Here is a 24,471-nt window from a genome sequence, read left to right on the forward strand (position 1 = left end):
AAACACAGAGCACACAAAGACAAGAACTGGGAAAAATTGGCTATGAAACCAGATGTACCTCTCAGCTCCCAAAATGATGTACATTAATGTGAGCTTTTCTTATGTCTTTCTGCCTGCAAATAATAGCTTATGAACACACATGCAAAATGAGATAGGGAAAAGAGATTCTGGAAAGATCCAGACTTTCTATACACAAGGAATCCAATAGACAGGCATAGAAACCAAGCAGAGGTCCTCCTGTCTGAAAGTAATATCTGACACTTCAGCAGGTAGTTTCTGGCCCATCTTCCACTCTACTAATGCTGGCCTAGACCTGAGATTGAGCAGATCTTGAACAGATATTCCTCCCTCTATTCTATTTTTCAGGGCTGCAAAAGGATGACAGCATCCACACCAAAACCTCCTCTGTGGCCTCAAGGACTATCACATATTGTAAATTCCAGTAAGGCCCATAACATTTCAGGTGCCACATGTTCTTCCAGAACTTTGCCGCTTGTTCATGAAGAAATGGAGTTTATTTCTCTTCCTCTTGAATCAGAGCAGGCCTTTGTGCTTCTCTTGATGGACAGAAGACAGTGGAAATGGTATTGTGTACCTTCCATGGCTAGGTTAGGAAAGGCAAAAGAGCTTCCTACTCTCTCAAGATGCTCACTCAAACCCAGCCATTTAGCTATGAGGCATCCAACCAGCTACACAGAAAGGCCACAGCTAGATATTCTAACAATAGTCCGAGGTTCCGTCTGACTGCGAGCATCAACTGTAAGTGAGCAAGCCTTCAGATGATTCCAGCTCTAAACCTTCAAGCCACCACAGGTGAAGTCAAATAGAGCAGAGACTAGCCATACCCACAAAGCTCTGCCCAAAGAACAGATTCATGTTCTGAACATTCAATAAAATAAATGTTATTGGGATGCCTGGGTGGCTCAGTTGGTTAAGTGACTGCCTTCAGCTCAGGTCATGATCCTGGAGTCCCTGGATCGAGTCCCGCAGCTTCTCCCTCTGACCCTTCCCCCTCTCATGTGCGCTCTCTCTCTCTCATTCTATCTCAAATAAATAAAATCTTAAAAAAATATAAAATAAAATGTTATTTATCATTGTTCTAAGGCTCAGCCACTAAGTTTTGGGATGGTTTGTTATGGAAAAATTAGGCATACCTGATCATCTCACACACAAAAGCAGAAAACAATGCTGTTGCAAAACAGCATTGGCCCACTTGGAACCCAGCCTGCCCCTAGCACCAGTCCCAGAATCCTCTAGTTCAGCACTTTCCCACTTTTTTTTTTTAAGTTTTATTTATTTATTCATAAGAGACAGAGAGAGAGGCAGAAGCAGGCTCCCCAGGGAGCCCGATGCAGGTCTCGATCCCAGGATGCCAGGATTATGACCTGAACTGAAGGCAGATGCTTAACCGACTGAGGCACCCAGGCGCCCAGCACTTCCTACGTAGTCCCAATCAACTACACTGGATTCCTTCAGTAACATCATTCACCACTTTTACTTTTCTCCAGAAAAGTAAATTCATGACCCTTGCAGCGGGGGAAAAAAAAAAAAAAGAAGAATATTTCCTGAGAACTCTATGTGATAGATACTTTGTAAATCTAACCATGTAATTCTCATCAATGCTCTGTAATTTTAGTCTCTCCATTCAACAGAACAGAAAAGGTAAAGAAGTCAGCAATTTGCAATTTCAGTAAGTGGGGGTGCCTGTAAATGTACTCTCCAGTTGTTGGATATACCATTTTATATATGCCAATTAGGTCATTTGCTAACCTCGATCATTAATAATTTTTAGTCTCCTTGTTCTAAGTTATTGAAATGTATGCTAAAATCTTCAACAATAACTGTGATCTTCAACAGGTGATTGTCCCTAATTTATACTTTTACTTTTGTTAATCTTTGATTTGTATTAGGTATTTACAATTTGTGATTTTGTGAAATTTGTATTACTTCTTTTTAGATTTAAACATTCATCATTATGAAATGTCTCCCTGTTATCTCTCATAATATTTTTTGCCTTCAAGTCTTCTAATGTAGAGACACCAACTTTCCTTTAGTTAGTATTTGCATTATTATCTTTCATATTTCTATTTTCAACTTTTCTGTCATTATACTTAAAGTGTGTCAGCTGCTAAAATCATATAGTGTGGTTGATTTTCTTTACATTCAGTCTGACAACAGCTTTCTTTTTATTAGAGTATTTAGTCCACCTTAATTAGATTAAATCACTACTAATGTTGAGTACATCAACATTAGCTTTTATGTGTCTCCCTCTGTTTATTTGTTCTTTTATTCCACCATTCTTACCTTCTGCTGTATTAGTCAAATAATTTTATTATTTCAGTTTTCCCCACTAATTTATACTGTCATACATTATTCTTTTAGTGATTAGCATAAAGACTGCAATATTATGCTTAACTTAGTACAACTAGAACTCTCATGCAGTGCTTGTGAAAACATGACACACTGGAAATCTGTTCAGCAGTGTCTATAAAACTAAACATAGATATATTATATAACCCAGTAATCCTATCCCTGTGGATCTCCATGGCAAAAATGAATGCTTATGTCCACAAAGTACACATACGATAATGTTCGTAGCAGCAGTATCTCTAAAGAAAAAATTAGAAACAACCCAAATTTCCAGTAACAGAAGAACAGATAAATAATCTGTGCCACATCCTATAATGGAATACAGAGCAAAAACAAAGGTGCCTGTTACATGCAACAACGTGAATAAATCCACAAAGATGATGAAAAAAATGATTTTACTTAACGTGAAATTCCAAAGAGATTTTAAATGGGGAGGTGCACAGAGAAGATATTTTTATTGGGTGAGACCCAGTTGACAGGGTAAACTCTCCAGTTCCTACATTATTCCCCTGAATAAATACATCTATGCAGGTTGCTGCCATCTGCATTCCCCCCAGTAGAAACCAATGCCACATTCCTGAACATATTGTACACTTGAAATGACACAGACAAATATTCCCAAGAGGGTACTGGAAGGGGAAGTAGAGTTGGTCAAGACACAGGAGCTACATACACATCAAGTAGAAGAAATTGCACAGGTAAGATTCAGCTTTAGCAATAGCTGACTGGTTTAAAATAAATTATATTATTGACAATTCTTGACTACTAAGGTATTCATTAAATGCAAAGTTATAAAAAATATTTATAATTAAAAATATGATCAATTATATCTAATAAATTAGGGGAAAATATAAAAATGCTCAAAACATGTTCTATAGTAAAAAAAATAAAGTGCATATATGCAATGTCATTTTGCTTGTAAATATGTAACATAAACATATAGAAAAAGAAAAATGTCTAGACAGTTATGCAGTCTTATGTAGCATTGCTCCTCTGTGTTCTCTACGATTTTCTATTTAAGGCTACTTAATTTAACAGCAGCCATGTATTAATATAAATATGCATTGTAAAATTCTGTAAAAGGGGGGTTACTTGGGTGGTTCAGTCGGTTAAGCTCAGGTCATGATCTCAGGGTCATGAGATGAGCTCTGCTTCAGGCTCCGTGTTCAGCAGGGAGTCTGCTCAGAAGATTCTTTCTCCCTCTCCCTCTGCTTCTCCCCCCTCCTCTCACACGGGCACATGCTTTCTCTATCAAATAAATAAATCTTTAAATAAAATAAAATTCAGTAAAAAGGAAGCTATTTTTCAAAAAGATAGTAATATTGATACATCACCACTATTAAAAAGTAGTCTTAAAGAGTCTTCCCTTGAACTTTGAGAAAGTGCTCAGGACAAATAGGTACCAAGTCAGAATGGCTTTTGTTTCATTTAGATCCCAAAACCTAATTTAACACTTTGACTTTTACATATGAACAAGGAAGTTGGAGTTTTGCCTAGAAAAGAATGGTTAAAAGTTGGTAAGAGAAGTCTCAGGTATTTATGATGTTCTAAATGCTGCTTTCATGTCTCTCTGATATATGGGTTTAATTTGCTTCTAATTCATTCCTTTTAGCTCTGATACCTGCCAAATACCTATTTAATCTTGTCCTATTAGTCACAATTCACATTTAAGCTTACTAAAAATGTAAGGCATGGGGCACCTGGTGGCTCAGTAGGTTAAGTGTCTGCCTTCAGCTCAGGTCACGATCGTAGGGTCCTGGGGAGTCTGCTTCTCCCTCTCTCCCTGCCCCTCCCCCCAACCCCACTCATGCTCTCTCAAATAAATAAATAAAATCTTAAAAAAATTGTAAGGCATAACTCTTCTTGAATAAAACATATTTACCTCCACAGAGCTCTTATGTCATCAGTACAATTTGGTCATAACCTGAGAATGCTGTCATCAGAATGTCTCTTACGTATAAATTCCCAACGTGTGCTTCTTTAAAGCCTTTATCACAGTCTACATTTATTCTCACATATATTTGATCTTCTTTGTTTAAGCATGAGCAAATTAACTCTTTTTAGTGGTGTCCCCTCAAGTACTAGAATAAGCTCTGTGAGCAGGAACTAGATATAAAAGTAGACAAAGATTTATCTCAAGGATATTCATCACAGAGTAATTTTAGTAACTATAAATATCTCAAGGTAGGGAAAAAGTGAAATAAATTATCGGTAGCTATTATAACTATATTAGTTTTTAAAAATTATGTTCTTAATTCATATTAAATGTTGAAGAAAGTCATTTGTAATGAATTAATGAGTAAGAAAGGCAGGTTAAGAAATTGAGAGGTTATATACAGTCATAAATAAGAACAAGCTCTGTGGTTAAACCTTCGTCAATCTTAGCTCTGAAAGTTACTGTGTGCCTTAGTAAGTATTTTATCTGCTCTGCCTAGATTTCCTTATAAAATGAGAAAAACAATAGTACCTGGCACCTCAGCAAGTTGTCAGGATTAATTGAAAACAAACAAACAAAATATTATCTATTTTTTATTGATGATGAAGAAACTATTTCATGTCCTATAATCCACTACTATTAAAGGAAATTCTCTTCAGTTCTTACCATTTTTTGAGAGTGAAATTTGAGCTTCTTAGGCTCCTCTTCCTTAATGCTACTATATTACAAAGCACCGCTCGAAAATATAGTCCTTCACTAACAACATTACCACAAAGATTTTCAGAAAAAAAAGGTGATGGCAGCTACAGAGTCACCACTCTGTCTCATAAAACTAGCTCAGAAAATCTGACCCACTTAGGTAACAAAGTGAAATTATTAACAAAAACTCAGTCTTGTCCCCTAACCCAGACTTTTATGTATATTTATAACTACTAACATATAATTCTGTTATCTGAAATTATAAACCCAAACTTGTCAGCGTAATTTATAAAATGGTGACTCCTAAGACAGTTGCTCTTGAGATATTAGTGCTGTCCTGTGAAAGTTATCTAGATCTGTAGGAAAGGAAGGAAGGAAGGAAGGAAGGAAGGAAGGAAGGAAGGAAGGAAGGAAGAGAAAAGAAAAGAAAGAAAAATTCTGGGTACCCTTACTTGATAATTTGTTCTCCTGGAATTATTCATAAATTGATATCTATTTAATTCCAAAAGGTACAAATAGTCAAAAGGTTTGTCAAATGAGTTAGGCATCATTGTCCCTTCCTTCTTATACCAACTGATAAGGTTAATTTGTATATCAAAACCCTCAAAATGGAGGCCACACTAGTGGCCTGGCCCACATCACAAATCTAAACTTTAGTCAGTCTGCACTTAAAGGAAACACCAGTCAAGAAAACCTAACATATACCAATCACAATCCGTCCTCTCAGCTTTAGCTAGCTCACCTTACCCTAAAATATAGGACCTAGAAGTCTTTTAAGGAAATCCCTGACCTCTCAGTCAATCATACCATTTCTGTGTTGCCTCTTCTAACATTCTAGAAAACTCTCTCTTGCCCAAAATCCCTCCGGAAAAGTGTTCCATTGCGTGTGAGGCACAGTACTCCCCCAATCCATGGATTGTTTTCCTTTGAATAAAAAACATCAAACTCATCACTAAATTGTTTTAGTTTTGTCATTTGACACTACAGACATGGAGGTGTAACAAAACCAGTGATTGGATTGTATTCCTTCTTCAATCTAAGAGGTCTTATTTTAATGACTAATTCTTGTAAATTTTTCTAGAAACACAAAATCATAAACATACGCACAAGGAAAAGTTCAGAAGAATGTACACCAAAATGTTAGTGACTATTTCTGAGTACTTTTTTTAAAGCTTATTTATTTTTTAGTAATCTATACACCCAATGTGGGGCTCAAACTCACAACCCTGAGATCAATAGTCACATGCTCTTCTGGCAGAGCCAGCCAGGACCCTAAAATTATGAGTACTTTTAACATTCTATTTTATAAGTTCAACTTGGATTAATAATTTTTTCAAGAAGACTATGTTAATTTCATCATCAGGAATATAGAACAATTTCCATTTAAAGCATTTTTCTAAAAAGAATTGTAGGATGGGCTATCTTCTTATTATGAAAACTGTGAGCAAACAGGCTGGCAAAATAACTGGTAACAGCCACTAAAACCAGTGTGACTTAATAAACCTACCAAGTCTTGTGCCCTCTTTTACTTTATTTCGTCAATATGAGACACTTTCCGTGTTACGATTCCCCTGTAAATGAGCACAACTCAGGTGACATTTTCAAAGTAAACTGTTTAGTCCACTGAAGAGGCTTAATAAATGTGGCTTTATCATTGCCTTTTGCCACTGAATGTCCGGTTAATGTATCCTATTGGATATAATCCTTGAAAAATTGCTACGAAATGCCTATATTAAACTTTAAATAATTTAGCAATTTCTTGAGTAGTTTTGTTCATAAACATGAATACTGCATAGCATTACATTTTTTATTTTTTATATCAGAATATCTCTATAATATTAATTTGGATGTAATGTGAGTAACAATATTAACATAATACAGGAAATTATTTTTAGACAAACTCCTCCTAAACTCAACTTCCAAGTATAAGGTTTTTTTTTTTAAATTATTATTTATTTATTTATTTGACAGAGAGAGAGAGACAGCAAGAGAGGGAACACAAGCAAGGGGAGTGTGAGAGGGAGAAGCAGGCTTCCCGCTGAGCAGGGAGCCCAATGCGGGGCTCGATCCCAGGATGCTGGGATCATGACTGAGCCAAAGGCAGATGCTTAACGACTGAGTCACCCAGGCGTCCCGAATTCTTGTTTTAGATCATCTGGGCATATGGCCCATTTTCTCACTTACAAGTGCCTGTTACAATTAACTTCTCATTTTCATTGCTCCTTATCTATGAATGTGGACTTAGAATATTCACATAACATGTTTTTAACTTAAGCACTTATTATTGTCAGTCACTGTTCTAGTGCCCTATTAATATTAACTCTCCTAATCCTCATAAAACCCTTTGAAATTCATACTATTATTGGCATTTTACAAATTATGGAATAGAAAGATATTGAACATATTATCCAAACTCACAAATACTAAATGGCAAAACTAAGATTTTAAGTTAGATTAGGGGTCAGTAACTTCTGTAAAGGACCAGATAGTAAAAATGCTAGGCTTTGTGGGTCTAAAGGCAAAATCAAGGATATTATGTAGTACTTATTTAACGAGAGAGATAACAAATTTCCACAAACTTTTTAATTGACCAAATCAAACTTTATTTGTAGACATTGAAATTTGAAATTCATATAATTTTCACATGTCAAAATATGGCTCTCCTTTTTTTAAAAAAAATATTTTATTTATTTATTTGACAGAGAGAGACACAGTGAACACAAGTAGGGGGAGTGGGAGAGGGAGAAGCAGGCCTCCCGCGGAGCAGGGAGCCCGATGCAGGGCTCGATCCCAGGACCCTGAGATCATGACCCGAGCTGAAGGCAGACGCCTAACAACTGAGCCACCCGGGTGCCCCATGGCTCTCCTTTTGATATGTTTTTAATTATTGAAAAATGTTAAAAACCAGTCTTAGTTCACAGGCCAAAAAAAAAAAAAAATAGGGCACAAGCTGGATTTGGCCTGCTGGGTCAAAGTCTGCTGACCCCTGCTCAAGACTCAGAGACCATTATATATAGTCCACTGAAATCAATCTACCTTGCCATTTTTCCACTCGTGTGTCTGAAGAATATCTAAAGTACCAAATATAATTCTACCTAAACATTGGTCTCTTCCTTAACAAATCACTGTGTAAAGTGAAAAAAGACTGTTTCTGCATCACGAGAATGCTCAGGACAAAAAGCATACAAGGGATATGAGGAATTCTTAATCTCAGGAAACAAACTGAGGGTTGCTGGAGTGTTGGGGGGTGGGAGGGATGGGGTGGCTGGGTGATAGACATTGGGGAGGGTATGTGCTATGGTGAGCACTGTGAATTGTGCAAGACTGTTGAATCACAGATCTGTACCTCTGAAACAAATAATGCAATATATGTTAAAAAAAAAAAAGAAGAAGATAGCAGGAGAGGAAGAATGAAGGGGGGTAAATCGGAGGGGGAGACGAACCATGAGAGACGATGGACTCTGAAAAACAAACTGAGGGTTCTGGAGAGGAGGGGGGTGGGGGGATGGGTTAGCCTGGTGATGGGTATTAAAGAGGGCACGTTCTGCGTGGAGCACTAGGTGTTACGCACAAACAATGAATCATGGATCACTACATCACAAACTAATGATGTAATGTATGGTGATTAACATAACAATAAAAAATTTAAAGGAAAAAAAAGCATATAGGCGAGGTGTTGGCAAGTGGCTATATGAAAATTAACTGTAGGAAGAGCATTTGATGAGGAACTGGGAAAAGAGATCCAACCTCATGGTACCATCATTAACTGGGAAGAGAAGGCCTAGACACCAGGTAAATGTATAAGCCACTATTTGGCAGGGCATTTCAGATCAAGTTATTCTATATCCTGAAAAACAAAAATGAAATTTCATAAAACAAAGAGAAAGCTCAAAATGACTTCTAGCTTGTCTTTGAGATGTGAACTATAACAATGTTCTCCTCTCATTGCTCCTTTTGGAATATAGCAAAAATTGGAAGCAAAACGGAAGCACAACATAGCAGGCCTTTCCTGGAGCCCAGACAGGCTAAACAAAAACACACTTCCTCATCACTAGCAAGCCCCCATGATATGTATTAAACACACACTAATGGAAGTCTGAGAAAGACTGGAATACTGTTGACTCTTCCTTGTATCACAAGGAAAACTAAGGTTCACTGAAGCCTGGGACTGAAATGTTTCTATGTTCACAGCAGTTTTCTGTTAACAGAGCTGTAAAAATGCTGTGGATCTGCAATATGCAGTCTGACCGCACAGAGCTGCCAAGGGGAAGATTCAAAGGAAGTAATCCTACTCTTGGTGCCTCAGTATCACGTCTTCCCAGGACCCTGCCTTGGGGGCAATTCCAGCTTTAAAATCGCCACAGTAAACACAGGGCTCTGCTTTTTTAATTGTAACCTTCATTCTAGGTCTCAAATGTTCAACTTCCCTTTGACAGCCATTTTTGTGCAACTAGCATTTCTGTGCAGTGTGGTTATAGGATGAAATGACAGAGACAGTGAAAGAAAACCCAGTACAAAAAATTCCAAGTGGAACTTAAATTGGGTCAAGAATGGGCTATACTTAACGTACTCTATTCCTTCAATACGTTAAGCACTAGGCTGGACAATATATACAGGGTGCGCTGATGAAGGCATGAAGGCAGCAAAGGCCATCCTTTAGAAGAGGGGGCCCCTGTGGTTAACTAGGGGCTCGAAGTCTCTCACAAGCACAGAATGAATTACACGGGGATCTTGTCCACAGATTCCTCAGCACCAGAACTGCAAAAATTAAGCTCTACCTTACCTAAAAATAAAAAAGCTACACTAAGCCAATTCTGATTAGCCTCCGGTTGGTCACAATAGAGCTGTCATGGAATCACTCGATCACAGCACAACACAACTCACAGTCACAGCTGACCCTGGTCATAAAAAAGGCTCCGCCCCCACACAGTCCCGGGAGCCTAGTGTGCACCACTCAGGGCCTCCCCACCGTGCGCGCGCGCACACATACACACTCTGACACACGCATACACGCTCATGATCACATCCCACACCGACGCAGCCACACAACCGCGCACACAAACACGCACACACTCACCTTCTCCACACAGGCCCGACGCTCCTGCTCCACCTGCTCATTACGCGCCTGGGAAACTCCGGACCTCCCGCGGTGAGCTCCTCCCGCACCCAGACCCCGGTCCCTTCAACTCACCATACGGAAAACGGTGACCTCAAGCCTAGCGGAAAATGAACACGAGGCTGAGATTCACTAGCTCCCCCAGGGCCTGTGAGAAACGTAGACTCCTCTGGAAAAGCGCGGACGTTGACACAAACAGTCCCAAGAGTCGGTAGCTCGGGCAGCTGGGTTACTAACGCGCCGCCCCGTGGACTCCTGGGAGCTCCGGCCCACGCGGGAGTGCGCAGGCGCAGACGAGTGATCCCTGGCCGGGGGTGAGGTTGGTAGGTCCTAGGGACTCGGAGGAGGCGGGAACCTGGAGCTCGGACCGAGAGGGCAGACTAGGGAGCCGGTCCCGGTCGGGAGGCCAGGGAGGAGGAAACAGGGAGTTCAAGCGGGCCTGGTAATTCTGAGGAGGGAACCGGAACCGAGCCCACGGTAACCAGACACTCGGATCTGTGCGAGCGGGGCCTCGGGCGTGGTCCGTGGGCGTGACCCTGAGGGTGACAATCGAGTTTGACCTGAAGCGAGCTCCGCGCGGGGAGGGGTTTGTCTGTTTTGACCCCGAGGAAGCTCCATCGCAGGGAGCGGGGCCTCAAACAGCGGGCGCTGTGTATGTGTGTGTGTATGTGGACCGAATTGAGGCGGCCTCCTGTGCCCAACCTGCTGCGTTTTGGGTGCCTGCTACTCTGTGAGATGTTGGGACCGAATGTGTGTGAAAAGTGGACAGAGTTGTGTTGCTCCCTCGGGTTTCCTCCTTATGTATCTAATTTTAGAGTAGGTGGGAGTCCTGCTTGATACTATAGGTGCCTATGGAGAAGCGAAAGTGATTTTGTGACTTTGCCTGGAATTATGCAATGTGCATGTAGAATGACATATGGGTACTGTGAGATGGTGGTTTTCTGAAGTAAGTTGGTTGAATGTAACCGTGCATATGTTTGTAACCTACTGTTATTATTTGTGATGGCTTTGTGATTGAGAAACTCTGCATGACCACTGTCTAGTTGGGTATTTAAGATTTGATTATCTGAAGAGTGGTCATTAAGCCTATCTCCAAAATTGTACCTCAGTAGCAATTTAGCAAATAGGGGTATAAGTATTGGAAAGGAAGAGGTAAGATTTCATTCCCCAGATGGTAAGATTCATTACAGGGAAACACAGTGTGAACTAAAACCAATGTGTTGAAATTAATAGTGTTCCGTGAATAGCAAGCAGTAAAAAACAATCTTTGCTCATAACTAGTACTTTCAACACTGATATATGAGTGAAGTTTCCTGCTTCTGGATGAAATCAGTGGTAGGGTCAATAGCTTCTTCAGGCATTCCAAGATTAAAAAGTGTTTGGTATACTTTTAATTACAAGGTCAGTCTCATTTTAATAGTTAAAATAGTTTGCTAATTAAAACATTCACTGTAGCAGTCAAAACTTTAAACTTCACATAGCATTATATCATCTTCTCTTCAGGAAGCCTACAGAGTGGAAGGATCAATTTCTTTTCTAGTTCCATACCTGTACTACTAAAAAGTGTTGTTCAATAGTTAATCCTTAAATTAGCTATTAGTAAATTAATAATAAATAAGTTAATTTTCAATAATTATGCTTATTAGTGTGATACAGGTGAATCAATAAAGATTAAGTAGAAGAACTTAAAGTTCAGGGATTCTCAAGCATATAGAGATATGAAATATATGATAGAGATCACATTTCACATTAATTGAAAAAAATACAGATTACATAATATGTAGTATTGCTAAACAAGAAAACATACAACAAAAAAACTTCACAAGGTAAAAACACTTTAATATGCATATGAGCAACTAAGAAAAATTATTTGCAATTTAAAATAAAGGGTTCATTTACTAAATAAAAAAGGAAGATAACATCAATTAGGAAATTAAAACATGAGAAAAATAGACATATTATAAGATGCCATCATAGAAAAGAAATAAAAGGAGCTTATTCTCTCATAATAAGAAATGTGTAAGCTAGAACTATAATATATATCTGATAGGCAGAGATTAAAAATTTATTATCAACTACATTCATCAGGGTGTGGGGAGGTATTCTGTGCTGACACTAACAGTGTAAATTGGTAGAAAGTCCATGAAGAACTATTTGGAAATACATGACAAACCTGTCTTCCATGGGAAGTGGAAGGTAGAGCTGCAGAGGGAAAAGCACAATGTTCCCTCTCTCTCTCCAGCAATGACAGATTGCCCAGATCCATTCTAATTCATGAAGAGACTAGGTTTCTGGTGGTGAGGGAGCAGGAATTGCCCTTTTCCCCACTAATCTCCAGCCTGGATATGTGTGCATACACAGAGTGGGCAAGTGCTAAAACAGTGAAAATTGATGCAGATTTAACTGAATTATTCTGGGAGATCTAAGTGAAATATGGTTTCACATGGCTCTTTGTATCCTCCCATCTCTGCCTTCTCAGGATTCTTCCCTTTTCCAAAAGAAAGGCTCAAAAGAGAAGGTTCATCTCTTGCAAATCTCAAAGCCATGCCTCAGGTGAGATGATGTTTCCTCTCTTTCTGAAATAAGTTGTTTTCAGGTGATATAAACATTTGCTTCCCTATCCTTAAATTTCCGGGATTTTGGCATTTGCTTCCATGAAACTGGTCTCCAGTAGGGCAAGCAAGTGGCCTAAGTGCAAAATGTAAGGAGTGCTTGTGAGGTTGTGCATCCCTAAATTTTGCATCCTACGTTCCTCACTTTCCCTACCTAGTTGCAGACCTGTTCCCAGTTTTTCTTATTCCAACCAGATGAACATAAGCCTTTCCCATGTGTACCTTCTAGTTGTAGCGAATGTTTACATACTGACTTGGTATATTATTCATCATCTCCTTTCTTAGTCTTCTCACAAAAGTACTGCTGGAACAGAAATGTACTATTTTGATTAAAAAGGGAATATATTACTTTACTGAATTTATCCATCTTTAATGAATCTATCTTGTCTAGACACTAATTTGAGATCTAAGTTGTGAGGAGTCAAGGAGCAGACATGGAAAAACTTTGATCATCTCCACTCACCTAGGTTTTGGCAATGATACAATGGGAGGTAGAATTGGTAAATTACATTATTAGCTTGTGGTAAGATGTCTTGTTGTGTGAGGTTTCCAAGACAGAGATCTGCTTGCAAGCTTGTACAGAAAATTGTGATTTTGCATTCTCCCTCAGTGATCCTCCAGTCGATTTTATCCAGTTCATACAAATGGTGGCCGGCTAGTGAAAATCTTTCTAGTATTTCAATGCTGTTACAGATTTACTCTTATCTTTTTAGTTTCTTCTAATTTTTTATATGTGGGTGCAGCAGAATGAAATGCATATGCAGTCCATTCTTGAAACATTCTACTTTGAATCAGAGGTGGTACTTTTTCCTGTTTTCATGTCTTTCAGAAAATCCCTCTTCATCCACCCATCTTCAAAATACTGATTTTCCCCAGATGCCAATTGGTTCTCTTCTCTTCACTGTCTCTTTTTCTCTATGCACAGATCCACTCTAAAGGTTATACTGATCTAATTTTAGTGACTCTCAAATACCTCTCTCCATCCTAGACTTCTATTCAGAGTGTCAGAACCATACATCCAGTCTCCAAAAGTTATGACCACCTGAATATCCCTTAGACACTTCAAGTACATTTCCAAGGTCTACTTCATTACCTCCTTTGGTCCACCTTCTTCTTTCTTCTGTTTTCCATTTCCATTTTCTAGTCTCAGCACCTCCCCACTTCCCTATGCAGGTAACCCTATGCCTCTTTTTTTCCACTCTACAACCAATTTATGACCAATTCTGTTGCAACCCATTATACACTAACCAGTTTTCCCCTCTCTAGACCACTAATACCACCTTAATCTAGGAAACATCTCTAACAATGGTTACCTAATTATCTTTCCCACTTAACACACCTCAAGCCTTCTCCAGTCTTTAAGAGTATTGCCTCTAAAGTACAAATTTTATCAGGTAACATATGTGCTATTTAATATTTCTTTATACTCCACAAAGCAGCAGACCAAGTAAAGTGGGGTATGCATTAGAATGGAATGTACAAGACAGTATATTGGAAGGGAGGAAAATACTAACAGATTGCATTCAAGAGCAGATCATTAACTCTGTGGATTGCCATTATTGCTGACTGATGACTTATAAATAAATATAAATATGTTGAGAGCGTTCTCAGTACATTTTTAAGACCACTGCTCTGTAGGAAAAAATCTAGTATTATTCGATAGATAAACATGCACACTGCCTACCTCATTATATGTTTTTCTTCTTAGAGCTCAAAGAATCTTTCTTAACATACCGTGTCTTTTGCTGTTTCCTCAGTTTACTAACTATTTTTCCTCTCCTTATGAATTTTAAAAGCTGATGCCCTGTACAAAGCAAATTCATTGTGAGGACAAAATTTTGATGTCCTCAGTGAAGCCTTGGAATACAAAATGAAATTTTTTTCACTTCATAGCACTTTCCCTTGTACATATTTCTGTCATTCATCTGTAATATCTCTTGGGTGTATGTATTTATATGTATGCCTCTCACTTAGCCTGTAACTTCTCATGAGCCAGGCCAGGGTTTTATTCATTTTGGTCCACCAGGCAACCAGTCACATTTTTTTTTGTTGTTGCCAAAATAAGATTTTATTTTGAAAGTCATTTGAAGGACAGTAAGGAAGGAGACCTAAGACTCAGCAGATGTAGATTCTAATGCGCATTCTTTGCAGCCCCCACGGTGGTCTTTGTCAGGCCAACAAGTTGCTTGCTTTCTTTGGTGATCCCGTGTTTAGCTTCCTGGAGAAGAGATCTTTTCCCATAAGCCACCTTCATTCTTTTTGTAGAGCAGAGCCTTGTTTCCAGGAAACAGTGCGCTGGTGGGAGATGGGTGTTTTTTTAAAAACATCAAGGTAGACCTAATATGTTCCACAAAGTGGGGCGGCTCAGCCAGAGGCGAAGTGGAAAGGTTCTCTAGTATTTGCTTATCATCTTGCTGCAGCCAGAAATCCACATGTGGAAAGGGCATCCAGGAATACGGTCCTATACGCAGTTGCTCTGTCTTTGCGTCGTAAATACTAATCATTGGTCCTCCTGTTAAAGCTCGGGCAGCACGGAGCTCCTCCTCTGGACCCCGATCTGGGAAGGATGCTCGGTAAATCTCTGCCGTCTTAATGTTGACAGCGATGCCATGAATCACTGGAAAGTGGTTTTCGTTTTCTTCCCGGTCATTTAATTCTGTCACACACAGTGTCACTAAGTGAACATCCTCTGCTTGTCTGTCAAATTCACTGAGAAGCTGATGAGTAAGTTTTTGTGACAACTGCCTGTTGTCACTGAAGCCTCCCACAAGGTGCACCTCCAGCCTTCCACACTGAGTGTGGTCAGAGAAGGCTTTTATGGAGCTCATGATCAAGGGGACCTCCGCTCTGGTGTTGGTTCCATCACAGTGGGTCAAGCAGGTGGCCCCATTACCTGTGTGCCTCAGGACCACAATGTGACAAGTGGTGGCATCATCAGAACCCAGAATGGAGATGGAGCCATCCTTTGGGGAGGTCACTGCCAGCTCTCTTTGCTGAACATACAGAAGGCCCTGGGGTCCCACTTGTTGAACAGACTGACCTCTGAGAAGTCTGGCTCTTTCCTCCAGAGGCGGGTGGGCTCGCACCAGGTCCCCGGCGGACTGCGGCAGCCGCACTCGCCGCCCCTCGACGAGCAGCGGCATTGCGGAGGCGGCCGCCCCGGGCAGGCCCAGGGAGGCGGTGGCCTCCCCAGCCCCCAGGCCACCCGCGGCCCCCGCCTCCGGGCCGCCCCACCGCGCCCAACCAGTCACATTTAAGGCAAACAGAATAATCATATATTTTTAGCATGAGATAGTAAGTAAATACAGAATGTATTATCAGAGAGAATTTTCTGCAATAGAAAACACAAAATAAGAAAACTAGTCTGACCACTGACATGGTCTCCAATATCTAGTTCTCACTAGTTCCAATCACTTTAGGATGAACTAGAGTATGCCCTTACAGGGATCAGTGTCATTCAAGGATGTGACTGTGGACTTCACCCAGGAGGAGTGGCAGCAACTGGATCCTGGACAGAAGGCCCTCTACAGGGATGTCACGTTGGAAAACTACTGCCACCTCATCTCTGTTGGTAAGGAAAATTCCTTGAATCTTTCAACATTATACATCTCCTTTCAAGAATTTCTAAAGCATATGGAATTTTGAATTTCAGACATCAGAGGTGATGAATCCCTTTTTGTTAGCAGATAGTATGATTATGTCCTCACTTGCCTAGTGTAGGGTATTAACTTGGTAAGATGTCAATGTGTACATTGTCTGTCACCTTAGAGCTATATCTTTCTCTTCTTTCAATAGTTTTGAGGCCCAAGCAGCTTAGACCAAGTCTCATTTTTTATTACCAGGGTTTCACATGACTAAGCCTGATATGATCCGCAAGTTGGAGCAAGGAGAAGAACTATGGACAACAGAGAAAATTTTTCCAAGTCAGAGCTACCTTGGTGAGTCTGTAAAGATAAAATCCAGTGGACTCAGGTAGTTGACACCTTTGAATGTTTTGAGGGATCTATTTTTTTAATTGTGGTAAAATACACATAACATAAAGCTTATTATCTTAACCATTTTTAAGCATATAGTTCAGGGGCATTAAGTACATTTACATTGTGCAACTGTCACCACCATCCATCTCCAGAACTCTTTTCATGTTGTAGAACTAAAACTGTACTCTCGGCACCGGGGTGGCTCAGTCGTTAAGCAGCTGTCTTCGGCTCAGGTCATGATCCCAGTGTCCTGGGATCGAGTCCCACATCGGGCTCCCTGCTCAGCGGGAAGCCTGCTTCTCCCTCTCCCTCTGCCACTACCCCTGCTTGTGCTGTCTCTCTCTGTCAAATAAATAAATAAAATCTTAAAAAAAAAAAAGAACTAAAACTGTACTCATTAAAAAATACCTCCCCATTACCTTCTCCCCCTAGCCTCTGGCAACCACCATTCTACGTTCTGTCTCTATGAATTTATTTACATAGGCACTGTATATATGTGGAGTCATGTGGTATTTGTCTTTTTTGTGATTAGCTTTTTTCATTTAACATAATGCCCTCAAGGTCTACTCATATTATAATATATCGGAATGTCCTTCCTTTTTAAGACTGAGTAATATTCCAGTTGTATGTGTATATCATATTTTGCTTATCCAGTGGACACTTGAGTTGCTTCTACCTTTTGGCTACTCTGAATAATGCTGCTCTGAACATGAGTGTACAAATATCTACTTGAGTCTTTGCTTTCAGCTTTTTTGGTATGTACTCAGAAGGAGAAGTGATGGAATATACAGTAATTCTGTGTTTAATGTTTTGAGGAACTGCCATACTGTTTTCCATAATGGCTACACCATTTTACATTCCCAGTAACATACACAAGAGTTCCAGTTTCTCCACATCCTCACCAACACCTGTTATTTTCTATATTGGGTTTTGGGGTTTTTTTTAAATAGTTGAAGTCTTATTAGGGATCTGTTTTTAAAGGCCTGAAATCTTTGACGTGCTTATACGTGACTGATTTCCATGCCTCTTAAAATCTTAAGTTTTTGATTTTGACTGTCATTCCTCATGTAAGTTCCTTCCTTGTTTGCCTTATTGTTTATAGAGATACTGACTGCTATTACCTTGCCAAGAATCTACTCCATGCTTTGTAGGTATAATGTATGTGGAGATCTTAAGTGTGAAGTCCTTCAAGTTCTGACAGAAGCATAAACCCATGTATGTCACACCCAATATAAAGAGGCCTTCAGGCCTCTTCCAAGCCCATCCCTTCCACTAGGACAATCACACTTGTGATTTCTACCAGCATAGATTAGTTTTGTCTGTCCTAGACCTTTTTCATATCTATTTTCTTTAACTCAGCTTAAGGTGTGAGAGACATATTCATGTTTTCGCAATAGTTTAGGTAGTTTCTTTTAATTATAGAATAGTATTCAGTTTATACCAGTTTGTTTATACATCTCCAGTTCATAGACATCTGAAATGTTCCAGTTTGGGGCCATTATGAATAAAGCTATTGTGAACATTCTTGTAAACATCTTTTTGTGGACATACGTTTTTATTTCTCCTCAGTAACCACCTAGCAGGTGGTATCACTCATTCATTAGGCTGGGTATATTTCACTTTTTTAAGAAACTGTCAGCTTTTAAAAGTTACTGTACCATTTTAAAGTTTTACCAGAAATGTGTGAGAATTTTGATTGTCCCACCATCTCTTAGGTATTTGATGTTATCAATATTTTCATTTTGGTCATACAGAAGTGTATGGTAGTATATCTTTGCAGTTTTAATTTAGATATCTCTTAATGACTGATGATGTTGAGAACTTTTTCAATTGCTTCTTCAGAGGTGCCTATTCAAATGTTCTGCCCATTTTTATTGGGTACTATATTTTCTCCTCAAGTAGTAGGAATTCTTTACATATACTGGATAGAAGTCTTTTGTTTGATATAGGTATTCTGAATATTTCCTCAGGTCTGTGACTTGCCTATTTATTTTAACGATGTCTTTCAGTAAGCACAAATTTTTAACTCTGATGAAATCCAGTTTATCATTATTTTCTTATATAATTCTTTGACCTCTCAAATATTTTCCTTCTACTAGGTTGTGATGATAGTTTCCTATATTTTCTTCTAAAAATGTTATGAATATTTTGCTGTTTTTATTCTATAGCCCATCTTATGTTAAGTTTGGTTTATGATGTGAGGTAAGGGCCAAAGGTCTATTTTCTTCCATATAGATACCAATTTCTCCTGTCACTTGTTAAATTAAATTGCTTGGTGCTCTTATCAAAAAATTGTTTGATTATATTTGTGTCAGTGTATTTTTAGACTGTTCTTTCCTTTGCTATGTTTTAAGTCCTATTGCCAATACTACCTGGTCTTTGATTATTGGAACTTTCTAATAAGTCTTCAAGTCATAGTAAGTCTTCTAACTTTCTTCTTTTAAAAATTGTTTTAGCTATTCTGGGTCATTTTCTTTTTCAAATACATTTTAGAATCAACTTCTTGATCTCTTTAAACAAATGTGCTGGAATTTTTATTGTTGAGAACAAACATCTTAGCAATATTGAGTCTTCCAGATCATGACTATACTATATCTTTCTATTTTAGTTAGCTTCTCTACTTCCTGTAAGCAATATTTTATTATTTCTAGTATAGAGGTCTTATACATATTTCATTGTGTCTAATCTTTTAATATTTTAATGCCAGTGTAAATAGTAGGATATTTAAAATTTTTTTCCAGTTTGTTGTTAATGTATGTACCCACAATTGATTTTTATGTATTTTTATCTGTTGATTTTGCATACTTCCACTTACTGTATTCTACCTATTAACTTAAGTTTTATTGTTGTTGCTGTTGTCCCTTGTTTGTTTTGGTATATTCCTTTAGTTTTTGGAATACAAAACATGCCTTGTAGAAAAGAGATATTTTACTTCTACATTTGTATGTTACTGCTTTCATTTCTTTTTCTTACTGATTAGGATCTACAGTACAATGTTGAATAGAAGTGGTGACAGTGAGCATTCTTATCAGTTCACTAAATTTAGAAGGAAGACATTTAATATTTCATTCTTGAGCCTAATATTAACTGTAGGCTTTTCATAAGTGCTCTTTATTAAATTCTGGAAGTTTTTTTCCTAGTTTTCTGATTGTTTTAATTATGAATGTTGTTTTTAACATGCTTTTTCTACACCTGTTGAGATGATCATATAATCTTTCTTCCTTAATCTATTACTATGTATATGACATTAATTAATTTGAATTTTAAACCAAATTTGGACTTCTGGGATGAACCCCAATTGGACAAGATGTATTATATCCTGCTTCTAAATTACTAATATTGGTTTGCTAATTTTCTAGCAAGTTTTTATGCATGATTTACCAAGGATAGTGATCTATAGTTTTCTTGTAATGTCCTTGAAAAGTTTTTGTATCAGAATTCTGTCAGTAATATCAAACAGGGGGTGTTCCCTCTTCATCTATTTTCTTATAGGATTTATGTAATATTGGTATTACTGCTTCCTTAAATGTTTGATGAAAATCATTATTAAGTCATCTGGGCCTGCATTTTTATAATTCAAGACTTCTGCTTCCAGCCCTGAGGAAGTAAGAGAGTCTGGAATTAGACTCTTACAGGAAACAAAAAGAAAACTGGACAAAACTATTTTCAGATATTGAACAACAGGCAGCACAGGCCTGGATTCCTGAGAGAAGAGAAACAAATGAGATGAGCCCTACCTCATCCCAGGCTTTCATCTGAAAGCAGCTTCCAGACTACAGTACAGAGAAAGGAATCCAAAAAGAACCTGGCAATTTTACTGACTTGAGAAGACTGACATTGGCATTCAAGGAGATTGAGGTGGCTAAAATTTCCAGGACATACTTCCCAAAAGAAGTGAGCTATGCAGAAAAACAGTTCCCCAAATCTGGAAAAGGTTCTCCTTGAATCTTTGGCTAAATACAAGCCTGCACACGTATAGGTGAAACTCTGTGAGACTAGACAAAGACATGTTCTAAGGAAAATACAACTACCATGGTGTTGTAAGATGAACAATTCCCATAGCCTCCTGTACAAAGAATCGTTTTATTTCTTTCCAGCCAGAACGGAGAGAACTTGTTGATATAGGATGTTAGATAGACACCCTAGGAAGGCCACACCTAATAAATGGGGCTAGATTAGCCATAGGTTAAAGACTTTGCAAGATTTGCCATAAAAGAGCTTAAATGGGTGCCTGGGTGGCTCAGCTGGTTAAGCGTCTGCCTTCAGCTCAAGTCCATGCTCCTCGTATCCTGGGATCAAGCCCCACATTGGGCTCTCTACTCAGCAGAGAGTTGGCATCTCCCTCTGCCCTTTCCCCCATGCGTGTTCTCTCTCTCTCTCTCTCAAATAAATAAAATCTTTTTTAAATTTTTTTTTAAAAAGAGCTTAAGCAAAAGCATCAAAAGGATTAAACCAACCCAAAAATAATTGCTATGTATCTGTTGGGTCCTCTAGAATGGAGATACTGAGATAGAGTTAGGAGTATAATAGATTTCTTAGAGGTACATCTATAAAATATAAAGGAGAAGAAAGTAAGATTAAACATAGAAAGCCATTAGATTATTATACAGATCTGGAACCTATGGAAGGAAAGAGGGAGATGCTAACAGGTTTGGGCAGGGAGAGCCTCAGACCATTGTGCAGACCTGACAAAGTCTCAACCAACCTAACTGGTCTGAAGCAAAGACTGTCCATCTGAGGAGTGCCCCATGGAGAGAAATAGCCAGCCTCTAGTACCTTCTCACTGTTCAGTCTTTGGATGGGAACTTCCTGTGGAAGCTCTGGTTTGATTCATTATCTGAAGAGTATCCTGAAGATGCTAACAATTGCAGGCTCTCAGGTAACTACACTTCTTTTTTTTTTTTTTTAAGATTTTATTTATTTAGTTGAGAGAGTGAGTGAGAGAGCACAAGCAGGGGGAGCAGCAGAGGGAGAGGGAGAGGCAGGCTCCCTACTGAGCAGGGAACCCAATGCGGAGCTCAGTCCCAGGACCCTGGGATCATGACCTGGGCCAAAGGCAGACACTTAACCAACTGAGCCACCCAGGCACCAATTAACTACACTTCTTGCACGTGAATGGCAAGTTCTTTCCTGAAGGGAGGTCCTGTGGGCAACTCTATGGCTGCCACGGAATGCCAGTAAAAGGACAGTACTCTTTATGAAAATACAACATGTGTTAAACTCAACAACATTAAACTGATAATGTCTGATATCCAATAAAAAATTATTAAACATATGAAGAAGAAGGAAAATATGACCCATAAACGGGGAACAAATCAGTCAATTAAAAAAAAAATAAGCCAATACAATCAGACCTAACAAAGGTAGAGGTGGTGGAATAATTTGCAGACAAGTATGCTAAAAGAGTCATTATAAATGACCTCAATATTATAAAGGATGTAAAGCAAAAGTGAACATAATGAGGCAAGATAGCAAAGATAGAAATAACCAAATGAAACATCTAAAGATGACGATTTAATATCTGAAATGAAAAGGAAGACCCAACTATGTGATGTATATTAAAAATATTAAATATAAAGACACAGGAAGGTGAAACATAAAAACACGAAAAATATATATCATACTCTCTTGGGTTGCCCAAAGTCAGGATGAAATTAACAACCTACCCTACTCACCCAAAATTTGACTTCTGATGTCAAGACTAAAATCTGACATAATGAGGCTTTCTGGGAAGAGCAAGGAAGATTCCCAGACTGGTCCTAAAATGGTCTGTGAGTGCGAGAGGGTGTATCTGGGTTTCGTGTTTATTGTGGTTGGAGGGTAGGTTAGGTGAGGGTTCTACATGTGGGCTAGTGATTGCGTAGTTTAAACTTCCTGCCAGCACCAACAGAAAGAGCATACAAGTTCTCTTATTGGCTTGCCCAGGTGTGGGGCAAGAGGGGAAAAAAGAAGGGCAGGTCTAGGAAGTTGTCAGGAGTAAGACCTCAAAAATGGAATCAGACTCTATTAAACATGCAAACACTAAGCATAAGAAAGTGGGAGTGGCTATACATCCAAGTAGATTTCAGAATACAGAATATTACAGTGATAGAGACACTTCATCAGAAGTCATAACAGTTCTAACAGAGCTTCAAAATACATCAGTGTTTCTCAGCTTTTTATCATTATCACTCCCCTAGAGAGTATTTTTAGAGATTTTTTTCTAATTGCCCCCCATTAAATTTCAATACTATAATCTATGTTCTGTTGCCATTTGGAGGGCCACAGGCTATTAAAATATCTAAGAAACCTTTTTTCATTTCCCCATTATAAGTTTTGCTCCCTTGGGAGAAACCCTCATTGAGAATGCATGCACTACATGAAACAAAACTGATAGACCTGAAAGGAGCAATGTAATTATAGCTTGAGATATAAACACCTCTCACTCAGTAATTGACAGAACAAAGAAAACAGTAAGGTTATGGAATGCTTGAAAAACTATACAATCATTTGTATCTAGTTCATCTTTATAGAATATTTTACATGGAACATTGACCAAGATAGACCATATATGCTGGGTCATAAAACAAGTATCAACAAGTTGAAAAGAACTGAAATCATAATATGGACTCTGACCACAACAGAATTATATTTGAGCCTTAAACAACACAGGTTTGAATAATGCAGGTCCACTTATACGTGGGTTTTTTTTTTTATAAATAAAGTATGTGCTATAGTGTCTTTATAAAAAAGTATAGTCCTTATGATTTTTTAAATAATATTTTATTTTCCCTAGCTTACTTTATTCTAGGAATACAGTACATAATACATATAACATACAAAATATGTGCTGACTGTTTATGTTATTGGTCAACAGTAGGCTATTGGCAGTTAAGTTTTGGGGGGGAGTCAAATGTTATTGATGGATTTTCAACTGTGTGGGGGGTTGGTGCCCCAACCTCACATTGTTCAAGGATCAACTGTAATTCAATCAAAAATATCTCTATGTGTAAAACTAATGTAATGTTGTGTGTCGACTATACTTCAATCTTTAAAAAAATGTATCTCTAAATTTATCAAACATTAGGAAATTAATCACCACATTTCCAAATAAGAGGAATCAGAGAAGAAATCCTAAAGTAAATTTAAAGATACTTTGAACTGAATGATAATTAAAACAATATACCAAAATTTGTGGGATGCAACTAAAGCAGCATTTTAATTTTTTATCCTTTTAAATCAGGGATCTAAACTGTCATCCTAAGTAACTAGAAAAAGAAAAATAAATTAAACTCAAACGTTAGTAAAAGCAGGGGTGCCTGGCTGGCTCAGTCAGAAAAGCATGCAACTCTTACCTCAGGGTCAGGAGTTCAAGCCCCACATTGGATGTAGAGATTACTTAAATAAACTTGAAAAGTTTTTTTTTTAAGTTAGTAAAAGGAAAAAATAAAGACTAAAACAGAAATCAGTGAAATATGTAACAGAAGAATAATAGAGAAAATGAGTGAAGCCAAAAGCTGATTTGTTAAAATAATTGATAAATTAATAAACCATAGCTAATATGGTTAATAATTCTTATACTAATAAGAAATAGAAGACACAAATTACCAATATTAAAAATTAAAGAGGCTGCATCACTACAGATCCTACAGACATTAAAAGGACAACTAGGGAATAAACAAGTAATTTTATATCAACAAATAGAGTAGGAGAGGACACTTCCCAACTCATTTTATAAGACCAGCATTATCCACAACCAAAGGCACTATAAAAATAAAAAAA

The 24,471-nt window shown here is 38.3% G+C and overlaps 1 protein-coding gene and 1 pseudogene across 17 annotated transcripts in view; one reads left to right on the top strand and one right to left on the bottom strand.

Moving 5' to 3' along the window:
• ZNF382 (zinc finger protein 382) overlaps positions 1–24,471 on the top strand; it is a 79,591-nt gene that overhangs the window by 40,284 nt on the left and 14,836 nt on the right. Inside the window, exons 1-4 of one of the 17 annotated variants that reach the window (XM_073885266.1) lie at positions 9,828–10,154; positions 12,601–12,674; positions 16,220–16,304; positions 16,576–16,671. In XM_073885266.1, coding sequence (XP_073741367.1) covers positions 10,022–10,154; positions 12,601–12,674; positions 16,220–16,304; positions 16,576–16,671 — 388 coding nt within the window. In that variant the 5' untranslated portion in view covers positions 9,828–10,021. The other 16 variants (XM_025854486.2, XM_025854484.2, XM_073885268.1 and 13 more) reach the window with 16 other exon arrangements.
• Positions 14,773–15,910, bottom strand: LOC112810732 (protein N-terminal asparagine amidohydrolase pseudogene; annotated as a pseudogene).

The sequence above is a fragment of the Callorhinus ursinus genome, unplaced genomic scaffold (assembly GCF_003265705.2).
Source record: "Callorhinus ursinus isolate GAN/ISIS: 27379988/994484 unplaced genomic scaffold, GSC_fseal_2.0 scaffold61, whole genome shotgun sequence".
Taxonomy (NCBI): domain Eukaryota; kingdom Metazoa; phylum Chordata; class Mammalia; order Carnivora; family Otariidae; genus Callorhinus; species Callorhinus ursinus.